Here is a 12,005-nt window from a genome sequence, read left to right as displayed (position 1 = left end):
AGGGAATATGTCACCTACAGTTTACCGCAGAATCTGGAGCTGTAAGTGCTATACTTACCTCCCCCTCAATGTATTGTTGGGCGCTGCTAAATAGTCCGCCCCTTATAAAATGAGAACAGACATCACTGGACTTGGACTGGGAACGGGAAAAGGGAAAAACGAAAGGAAAATGTAACAATGAAAGGAAAAGGGAAAAACAAAAGGGAAAGGAAAAGTGAAAGGGAAAAGGGGAAAATGAAAGGGAAAGGGATTAGGAGATAGATAGACAGACAGACAGGCAGACAGACAAGCAGATTGATTACTCCTTCCCTGTATATTGGATAAATGGGTCTGAAAAATGCAATATTCTATGAGTTTAGTGGTTCTTGGCGATGTGAATCGCTGATGAATGGTCATTCCTAGAACAATCATTACATACTGACATACAAAGAAAGCGAAAAAAAAGCAGAAACAGATGGAACGGGTGAGTTTTGCAATAGCGGGGCTGGTAGACACATCTGGATTAACAGTCAGCACTGTATGCAAATAGTCCCAGCTCTATGGCAAAGCCCTTACTTCCCCCTCCAACAATCAATGTCCTCGTATGGAGCCGTGCACGGGAAGGTGAAAAAATGGACACTCTGCAAACCTATTTATAGGAGCGATGTGGTAGAATGCACTGAAAATCTGCAGCTACAATGAGACTGGAGATATTAATCACTCGGTTTCAAGGATGAGTGTTTTGGGGGCAGCAAAATTTGCATAAGTAAAAAAAGAAAAGCGACAGAAACCAGAACAGAATAAACAGCTGCACTGATCGGCGTGACACATGTATTATACATGAGGGTCAAAGGACGGGGCGGCTTCCCAGGGCAAGATGGCAAGTAGGGTGGGCACAAACAGAAGAGGACCACTGGTCAAGATCAGGGTTTAGACTCTTACACCAATGGTCTTCTGGTGGCATCCTTACCAGAGTGCCAGTTCATTTTATAAGTGTCCAGTGGTTTGGTGCCCTAGTTCTTGGCATCCAGCAATTGTTGCCCAAGTCTGTCCTTGGTGTTCATTGTTTGTTACCTAATTTCTTCCCTGGTATCTAAAGCTGTAGAGCTTAACTTGGAGTGTATGGCTATAGGGGGTGCAAAGACAGCAATCACACCAGGGGTCCAAACACTACATGGGCCAGAGAATGCCTCAGAATAGGTAATCAATATTAGACCAATGGGTTCCGATCAACTGATGTGAAGGACCCGTGGCATCCCAGAAGCGTGGGCCAGAATGGAACTGCAGTTGTCATCCATTGACTTCAATTGGAATGAGCTGCACTACCATCCCAGATAGGTCATCAATACCATTCCGGATAGGTCATCATATAATATAGGACTGGAGCACTCCTTTAAAACTGGGGTGAACTAGGTACAGTATGGGCCCATAAACTTTTATTAGCGCCACATTACTGGCTTAAACTAAGTGTCAGGGGTGTAACTATGGAGGGTGCAGGGGATGCGGTTGCACCTGGGCCCAGGAGCCTTAGGGGGCCCATAAGGCCTCTCTTCTCCATATAGGGAGCCCAGTACTATGAATAAAGCATTATAGTTGGGGGCTCTGTTACAGGTTTTGCATTGGGGCCCAGAAGCTTCAAGTTATGTCTCTGTGCAGCATGGTTTAGGTATGGGTACGGGTACAGATACAGATAGAGGGGAAGCCCCAGCTCACCTTTTGCATCAGGGCCCCTGAGCCTTTACGTACGTCCCTGCTAAGTGTAATACAGCCATGAGTATGATCCCTAAAGCGGATGACATAAATGCTCCTGTATTTGTATCGATGTCAAGAATTTGACCAAAAAAAGAACAAAGCATTTGTTATTTGACAGCCACTCCACTCTCTTACAATCACTTATACATGAGAATAGAGGTTAATAGAGGTTCAGGTCCCATCTGCTGAGAACCTGAACCTCAGTTGGTTAGTTTCTGTTGAACCAGAAGTTCATAAAATCCCCCAAAGCCACTTCCACACGGGTGATTTTGTCGCCGCGATATCACGCCGCCTGTGTGGAAGGAGCCTAACTAGTATTGGACACTGTCTAAAACACATGATATTTAGTTTTTTTTATGAACTTATGGTTCGGTTCAAACTAATTTGAACCGAACACATTTTGTGTCGAAATTCTGTGAAACAGCCAAACTGAACTTTTGAAAAGTTCGTTAATCTCTATTCGGGAAGCTGGCTTATGCTATGTAACATGTTGTACAATGTAAGACCCTTCCATAGCCAAGTCAGACATTTGACAATCTTTTAACATGAAGATGGTTATTGGGCCCCCCGCGCCTGGTTTCCAATGCAATATATGCACCCCAATAGAGGAGCTGCCAGGCTTTCTCTCCCTTAGGGCAAATATTCAGTTTGCTGTATCCCTGTACCTATATACAAATATTTCAACACTTTTCCAGGAGTCACCCTATTTTTAGCCACCCTCACCTGGGATGAGGGCTAGGCAAGGATAAGTGACCGCCAATGCTGCAAGCTTGCCACAGGTGAAGGAGGAGGGCAACTTTATTGGTAAAAAATATTTTTCATGCAACACTTTGTTTTCTACACAGTGACACTTCCATGCAGGCACTCATTATTACTGGAGTCCCCGGGAGCGGTAAGCATCTTTTGTATTGCTCACTTGTCCTCCTGTGCTCCAGGCATCAGTGTTGCACAGATCTCCAACACCGCTCACATCAGGACGTAGTATGCATTGACGTCAAGACGTGGTACAGCGCCCGTAGCACAAGAGCACCCAGAAGCCTGGCGAGGTTTTGGCAGCAAACGCTGCAGTCTTTGGGAGAACTCGCCAGGACAGTCTGGGCCAAATGGAGAAGAAAAGTAAAGTGAGCCACTAGATTAAATATTTTTTTTTGTGTGTATCTGTTTTCTATAAGACATGTTTAAATTTCTATAATTACAATATAAATTGACTTTTAATCGAATCTAGAGGTCACGGGGGAAGAGAGTGTCATTTTCCTAAACTGTCTAGGGCACTGAATCACCTTGCTCCGGCCCTGTCACCAGATAATATATACTTTTTACCCGTTTGCCGGGAGGAGGTACAGCATCCAAAAAAACAAGGCAATAATCAGCCGTTATCTATTGGATTAATCCAATTAATAGCATCCTATATACTTATCCTCGTCTCTCCCATACTAGACTATGTGCTTACCTCCTCACTCCTGGGCCTTGTTCAGCTCTGAGCATCGCTGCAGTGGGTGGATGATGTCAAGACACAGTGCAGTGGCGCATAGGCCTGAATAAGAGCCAGGAGAAAGGTGGGTAAGTACATAGTCTGGTGTGGCAGCAAGGAGGGTAAGTACTTTATATAATTTGGTTTGGGGTTTGATATAAATAGAGAGGTCTGTAAATATTCAAAGGCATCTGGTCTGGGGTCTGATATTAATATAGGTGTCTGAATATATAGCCATGGACTTTTATACAAGCCACACCCCTAGAAGAGGCTGCTTACATTTTATCGTGACCTGCTGATTGAGTGAAGGGTTATCCCAGTTTGATATCTCTGTCCAAGGCAGAATGGCTTGTTGGCGCCCCCTCTGGCACTCAGTATCTAGCACCTCCAGCTACTGTAAGACCCCATTCACATCTGCACTGAGGCTCTGGGTGATTTCCATTGTTCAGCTCCATCTCTGAGGCCAAACAACAAAAATGGTGGAGCCAAATAGTGCTGAATGAACCGTTGACTTCCAGCATTCAGAACAAGATTTTACGTGATGAAATAGTACTGCATGCTGCACCTTTGCGCCCATTAAGTGTACTGACTTTGACACCCATCGTCGCTTGCCCTTGCAGGGGAGTTGTGGACAACGATTGTGGACTGCTATGAAGTGCAACCAGGTTGCCTTCAGAGACGAATCTAGGTTTAGTTTGGGCACTGACGACGACCATGCTCATTTCTGGAGACCTCGGGGTGAGCACCTCAATCCTGGCTTTGCTGTGGAGTCGCACACTGCCCCCTCCTGGTGTGATGGTCTGGGGGGATCGCATATGACAGTCGGTCACCCCTAGTAGCAGTATGAGGGACAATGACAGCTCAGCAATATGTTCAGGACATCCTGCAGTCACATGTGTTTCTCTCATAGCGGCTTCCAAGAGGCATTTCCCAGCAGGATAATACTCGGCCGCACACACAAGGGAGACACAGGAATGTCCCCACAACATTGTCACACTCCCGTGGCCGCCTGGTCTCCAGATTTATTACCAATAGAACATGTATGGGACCATCTGGGACGCCAACTTCCACAACCTATGAGTTTGCACAATCTAGAGGCTCAGTTACAGCAAATGTGGAGCGATATGCAACAGGATACAATACAGGACCTAGATTCCTCCATGCCTGACCATATAACATCTTGTATCCAAGGTAGAGGTGGTACAACAGGGTACTAGAGCCTCCAGAACCACCCCTATCACATCTTGTAGTCAAACTAGAGGCGGTACAACAGGGTACTAGAGCCTCCATGCCCGCCCATATCACATCTTACATCCAAGCTAGAGGAGGTACAACAGGGTACTAGAGCCCCCAGGTTTGCCCGCATCACATCTTGTAAGCAAGCTAGAGGCCGTACAACAGGGTACTAGAGCCTCCAAGCCTGCCCGTATCACATCTTGTATCCAAGCTAGAGGCGGTACAACAGGGTATTAGAGCCTCCATGCCCGCCCGTATCACATCTTGTATCCAAGCTAGAGGCGGTACAACAGGGTACTAGAGCCTCCAAGCCTGCCTGTATCACATCTTATATCCAAGCTAAAGGCAGTACAGCAGAGAACTAGAGCCTCCATGCCCGCCTGTATCACATCTTGTATCCAAGCTAGAGTCAGTACAATAGCGTACTAGAGCCTCCATGCCCGCCCGTACCACATCTTGTATTTAAGCTAAACGCGGTACAACAGGGTACTGGAGCCTGGGATCAGTTTTCCCAATAAATTCTATTTTCTTTGGAATCACTTACTTATTTCAACGTTACAAATCACACATAGAAAGTTTCATTCCATTCTGACTGCTTGTATGGGAAGGATTAGTTTTTGGCAATGAGGTTATTTATGGGTAAGGACTTGGGGTGTACGGTGTAATAAGTAGCACCCAGAGAGGCAGCACAATGCTCATTTCAATTATCTTTAATTATGAAAAAAACTGAACAACTCCTCTGTAGGATATAATGAGCTGCAACTCTATGTTTGAAAATCTAATTTGGTCTTGTCATGCCAAGCTACTTAACAAGTCCCACAATGTGGATAATGTTTCCACATGGTGCAGCAGAACCACTTATGATTCATACTGGTATATCTGCATCCATTTGAAATATGGATCACCATGATATGGAATACCATCCTGATCAGTAGGGGCACAGGCTCTCACAGCACTACTGTTCATGAGTGCGAGGTCCCTGGCCTTCATTTTATGGCATTTATAGAAGTGCTCCTGGCCATTCTTTGTACAGAGAGCAGCAACATTGACCATTCATATGAATGAAGTTCTGCTGTACTTCCCTGGCGGGAGCGTCACTATGCAGGGGAATATTGTGAAGGAGCAGCAGCATTGCACAAGCAATGCAATCCCTCATACGATCGTGTGGGTTACTGCACTAATATTCCAGTAGATCAGTAAGGGGTAGCATATCCTATCCATATACCATCACTTACTCTTATGGGAATAAGAGAAAAACTAGCATGCAGGAAATTGAGCAATGCACGTTGCGTCATTAGTTTAAAGGGGTATTCCGGGACTTTTTAACATTTTTTCTATTGAAGATTAACAGGTCATCAATAGATGATCAGTGTGGACCTACTGCTTAGATCCCTGCCATTCAGTTGATTCCCGAGGCTGCTGTCACTACGGACAGCACAGGAAGCAGAAAGCACTGACCATAGTGTAGTGGCCTGGGTTGGTACTAAAGGTTTTGCTCTCATTAAATTTAATAGAACCTGCACTGCAGTATCAACCAGGTATGGTTGTCGTTATGTCACTGCCCTTAATTTTCAAAGTAGCTGGACAGAAAGTTACTACTAAAGAGAACATTCTTGTTTACATCCAGGAAGGGTATGGTTTCTTCTCAGGTAGAGCACCTTGAAGATATGAAAAGACCTTTAAACAAGCCTTACAACAATGACTATGAATTATGAGCCAAAGCTCCCCAAACTGTCTGTACATGCTTATCTTTTCTTTCTGGAGAAGATTCTGGCGTTGACTTGTAATTCCCAGTCATTGTTGCAAGGCTTCGTAAGAGATCTGCCATTGCCTTGCAGGAATACTGCCTTCCATTAGGTGGCACTGTTGAAGAATTGTTCCAACTTTCCAAAGTTAAGACTGAAAGAAAATTAAAGGAGTTGTACCAAGTTATAAAGCTATACCCTCTCCACAGGACAGGCGATAACTTTATGATTGGTGGGATCCAACCACAATGATCCCTACCAATCTCAAGAATGGGGGTCCCGAAGGTCCCTGCACAAATAGAGCAGAGATCATGCATGTGCGCCCCTGCTACATGTATTCAATAGGAGAGCCAGAAATTGCTAAGGACGAGCACTCGGCAATCTGTGGCATTCCAACTAAGATGAACGGAGCAGTGGCACATGGACCTCTACTGCATTCACGTTGGGACCTTCAGGACCCTGTTCTATGCATTGATGGGGATCTCAGCAGTTAGGCCCCCACTGATCATAAAGTTATTCCCTGTCTAGATAATGAACAGCACTGTGCTTGATATGGAGTTAAGTGACTTCGGTGGATAAGCAGAGATCTTAAACAGTGATTACTCACCAATCAACTATTGATGACCTATCCTGAGGATCGCTCCACTGGATCAACATGGGGAGGCTGAACTGGATGGATGTCTTTTTTCAGCCTAGCATACTATGTTACTATGTATGTATTAATGCAGTCCTTTAAATTCCTTTAATTAAGAGAAAGCTGATGAAAACCCTTGATTAAAAAGCTCCAGACCAGACAATAAAAAAACCTCAGACCCCAATATACACGTCTCTATACTTTTGGGCATCATCTCTCTGAAACTCCTGATGTGACTAGTGTCTGGACCTTGCGCGTCGGTCTGGTAGCCCAGGACCTCTCTGACACTGCAGGCCGTGTAGCGTCCAATATGGCTTCTGCGATAGTAGGTATACCAGTGCTACAATTCTTTCCAGTCTGGATATTTGTGAGCTAAATGAAACTGCAGCACATCTCTCTCCTTTCCTGAGGCTTTGCTACAATGTATCAGCGCATGTAAAATGTATTAGCCTGAATTCACAGCTGATTAGCTCAGAGGATGAGTTTAGGCTACAGTATGTTCACATTGTGTTAGCCTGGTGTATGCACTAAGCGTAAACCCTCCATACATGCCACTATAACCGTAAGGTGACATACTTTACGCATAGGACCCAATGCAAAATAAATGTATACCGGGCAGTATATGTTTCTTCGCAAGATGCCTCTACAATGAAAACCGTAAACTATACTTCCTTACATTTAATTTATGGTATGCTGCCTCATACCCCCCCCCCCCCATATGTATGTTGGGTAAAAGTGGTACTATAGATAGATCCTACATTATATTCACATGCATGGGCAGCAAGCCGAGATCTTGAAAAGGATGAAGAATTCAGACATAGGTGGCATAAATGAAATCCTGTTACTTTAGAGCATAACCCCTGTGCAACTAAATGTTGCTGTGCTGCCTGTGTGTAGCGATAGTCTTAAGCAAGGACGTTCAGTATACATATATATATATATATATATATATATATATATATATATATATATAAATGGTGTAGTCAAAAAGACTGATCCAGCGCTTTATCTCAGCATTGGTGTCCTATAGTGAAATAGCAATAGTGTACTTGAGCAGGATGGGCTACGTGCTGGTATGGTGCACGAGCCCCTGAGCGCCCCGGAACATGGATTTCCATTTAGTGTTGTGGCTTCTGTAAGACCTTATGCACACGGGCGTATTTGCACTGAGGGATCCGTAGCTCCGAATCCTGTAGCAAACAAAGCCCTTAAGACATGCATTGAAAAATGCATTTCTATATGCACGAGTGGAAATCAACTGTGATATTCCGTTCGCGGGGTGGAAATCGGAGAATGTCCTATTTCAGTGTGGACCTCGCAGAGGCTTGCACTATCCACGTCATCACCAGCCCGACGGCTCTGCACTGCGCATGCGCAGCTGTGCACCATCTGGCACATCCACAGCACAGAGTGAAGCCGCCGGACAGGTAAGCCGGTGGACACTGCAGGGGCACAGGGTTGCATCCCGCTCCAAGAATCTCTTAGTCGGAATCTGACCCATCCTTCTGCAATTGGCCTATGAGAGAGAGGAAAACCCAATTGCAAACTTGAAGAGTAGTATGTGAGAAGCAGAAATCCGCTTTCCACATTGCTGCTATGACTGAAGTAAAAGCTTGTTCCCACTAGTGCTAGAGATTTCCATTTCTCTATTCCGGTTTTGGAGAACATTTCCATTTTGTTTTTCATTGATTTCAATGTATTTTTTTACAAAAACAGAAAAAGTTTCCTCGATTTCCGCCTAATTCCATTTCATTTCTGTTTTTCAAATGGAACCAATAGCAGAGCTGACTGCGCTATTTGTTCCGATTGAAAAACGGAGGTGAGAGGGAATGGAATCAAACAGAATTTTTTTTTTTTAAAAACACCCTTGCAATAAATGGTGAACAAAACAGAAATGCTTAATTCTCTTTGATTTGCATTCTCCACTTCTGCTACGATAGGGGCAGATCTTCCAGGGAGTCATCCATCGTCTGCAGGAGATTAAGGTACCGCATTGAGAGTCCTTGGAATGAACATCGGTCCAACAAGGTGATCGCAACCCACATGTGGAAAAACACAGCATTTTTACAAATGCCTGTGTGAGAGCGGCCTTAGAGAGACACAGAAAGAGGATTTCTCCTTCTCACATGTTACTCTTCAACTTTACAATTGAGGTTTACTGTCCATCACTCTTACATAAACCAAAAATGAAATCCATTGTCTGGGGCCCCAGGGGCCTGTGTGCTGTACCATCGTGTAGCACATCCATGTCTTCCTATTCAAGTATGATATTGTTATATCAATATAGGATACCAGTATTGAGACATATATATATATATATATATATATATATATATATACATACACACTGTATACATACTGGGGATTGATATTGATACCTTTTCCTATTTCTTTCTATTCTCTTTGTGCAGCAGCTTCAACCAGCAAATTATCTAGAACAATTAAAAAAGCGAAACAGTAGGTCACCGCTCCGTCCACCCATCACAAAGGTCACACAAAGGATACAATGGCACAACAGAGGTTTGCAACATGTTCTGGATATAGATCTCCATTGTTTGTAGTTAACTAGCAGATGCCACAGCACTATGGATATTGCAAGTTGAAACGCACCTGTCACCGAGGTGGTAGAACCGAGCTCATCATCATATCCCATGTGCTGCCTATGATTTTACATAGGACTGCACTTGAATACAGTCCCATAGAGTTGAACGACAAATTGAGCCCTGCTACCTCAGTAGATTCAACAGACCTTGCAACTGATTATAATTTGATGAAGTCAGAACCTCCCATAATACGACTGCCTGCAGAAATTTAAGGTGTATACTTAAAGGCTTCATTCAGTGTGCACATCAGTATGGCTCACACGGCCGTAAGCGTAAATTGTGGGTAACGCAGCCTTTTACTGCTGTGGGTTCACATATGGAAGCTAAATTGTACTGCGCATGACAGTGTATCTCACGTACGCTGTCATGCGCAGTCCACTTGGTTTTTTGTTTATACTTCCCATGCCGTTGCTTTGCACGTATACGCATAGAGAACAATGGGTTCTCTCGGGCCGAGTACGCAAAAAAATAGAACATGCTGCATTTTTTTGCACTCTTATGTTATGCGATTCCTACACGCTAATGTGGACAGAACTACGTAAGGCAATGTAGTTGATTGCCTGCGAATTACTGCGTATCACACAGGCGGTGTGTACATCGTAATACATGGTAATTTTACACTCATGTGAGCCCAGCCTTAAGCTCACAGGGGCGCCAATAATTATCAACTAAGGCCAGACTAATATAAAAAGGGCAAACAAACATTTAAGCAGTGTTTTCCATTAACAAACCCCATCAAATAATCCAATCAACACCTCTGCCTATAAATAAGTATAACCATCTTACCCTTTAGAGTGTAAGTGTGTACTGATGGGAAGAGTAATCACGTGATAAACTTAAAGGGGTTGTCCAGTTGTAAATTTTAGGACAGGCCATCAATAGTAGATTAGCGTGGGTCTGCTGCCTGGGACCCCCATTGATCAGCTGTTTGCTGGGTCTTTGTGCTCATGCACCAGACTGAAGTGAATGGAAGTTTGGCCCGCAATACCAATCCTGGCCACTGCAATGAGAACAGCGCTGTCTGCTTCCTGCAGAGATCAGCACGAGTGCATCCACCTAATGAACAGCTGATCAATGGTGTCCAAGGCAGCAGCCCGTTGCCGATCTACTATTGATGGTGTTTCCTAAGGATACGCCATCTATAATTTACAAGTTGACAATCCTTTAATGAATGACAAACATCTTGATCATTAAAAATGTGATCATAGTTATTTATTCATACATTCCATGGATGCTGGTGGTAAATGAAACCAATAAATGGTCAATAATGGCCCCTTCCGACCCACTCTGGCAAAGGAGCAAAGATGTACATACCATAGAGGCAGACCATACAGCTGCTATGTGGCCCTTGGAAAGAGGGGGCTTCAGCTCTGATTACAACATCGTTTTTGCTACTAGTTAGCAAGACCAAAGAGGAACTGCACAATTAGCAAGGAGGTTTGGGCCAAGTGTCACATTAAAGGGCAAGGAACAGAAGACAAACACCGGGCCCTCCTGTCCTGGATGGCAAAATTGAACACCATATTGGGATGCCCATTTAAGTTTTTACTATGGGGCCAAATCTTTGCTATATACGCCACTGCAACGAAGTATCCAGTAAGGTCCAGATGCATGTATTGAAAAATGTGCACTCCCCCTTTAAAGGCAGAATAAGTTAAATATACGAATGTGACTACCACCTCTGCGTTCCAAGAGATTCTGCAGCAGCAGGGGCTCAATAGACATTATGCAGCCATTAATTTGCAAACTTTTTTCCCACCCAACAAAGAAATACATTCTGCATACAACCCCTTATTGTATGGCAGGGGCAAGCACTGAGCAGCACTCATTATCACTGTACACAGCAGAACATTCTATGATGTGGCGGTCATTTATATTCAGTACCACCGCCTCCAAAATACAATTCAGCCCACACTGTGTGGACCAGCAGAGAACTCCAACTGCAAAGTCCTACAGAACAATCCAGACTGCGCTGAGTTAAATGCTCCCATGCCTAATATGGAATACATGTCACATGGAGAGCATACAGCTAGCATGATACAATGTTGCAATCCTCAATACAAAGTTACAATGTTGCAAAGGAAAGAAATCATAACACAACGTGCAACAAAGTCTACTATGATATAATGTGCAGCAGCCGCTCAGTCCCGGCAGATGTCACTGACCTGTAGTGCAGAGGCTGACTCTTCAGCTCGTAGTAGGTCTTCGGCTCTTCGTGAAAGTCTTCTCCAACCTCATAGTCCGCTACTATCCCTGATTCAGCCTGCATGTCTCCAGCTGTCAGCGGAGCGCAGTGCAGATCAGCAGAGTGCAGACTGCTCCCTCTCTCTGGGTCTCAGTAGCGACAGCCCCGAGCTCTGTCCTGCCTGCACTGTGCACTTACTAGGGACAGCCAGCTCCTGTACTAACTACACTGCTGCCGAATGTGCCCTAGCTCTGCCATCTAGCGGCTGCTTTTATATAGACGTTTGGACTACAGTGGGAGAATACTCCAATTCAATGAACTTTCTATAAACGTTTTGTATGTCTATCTAGCCAGCTAATTAACTTCCTTCTTTCTTCTTTACTTCTATCTATCTATCTAT

The 12,005-nt window shown here is 44.3% G+C and overlaps 1 protein-coding gene across 8 annotated transcripts in view; it reads right to left on the bottom strand.

The window, feature by feature from the left end:
• Positions 1-11,801, bottom strand: part of MITF (melanocyte inducing transcription factor) — a 232,389-nt gene extending 220,588 nt beyond the window's left edge. For all 8 annotated transcript variants that reach the window (XM_066596679.1, XM_066596682.1, XM_066596684.1 and 5 more), the window contains exon 1: positions 11,586-11,801. In XM_066596679.1, the coding sequence (XP_066452776.1) occupies positions 11,586-11,689 (104 nt within the window). In that variant the 5' untranslated portion in view covers positions 11,690-11,801. The remainder of the gene's footprint in view (positions 1-11,585) is intronic.
• Between the last annotated feature and the right edge of the window lie 204 nt (positions 11,802-12,005).

Source organism: Eleutherodactylus coqui, chromosome 3 (assembly GCF_035609145.1).
Source record: "Eleutherodactylus coqui strain aEleCoq1 chromosome 3, aEleCoq1.hap1, whole genome shotgun sequence".
NCBI classification, from domain to species: domain Eukaryota; kingdom Metazoa; phylum Chordata; class Amphibia; order Anura; family Eleutherodactylidae; genus Eleutherodactylus; species Eleutherodactylus coqui.
Note: the sequence above shows the minus strand (reverse complement) of the source record. Positions and strands in the feature narration are given on the sequence as shown.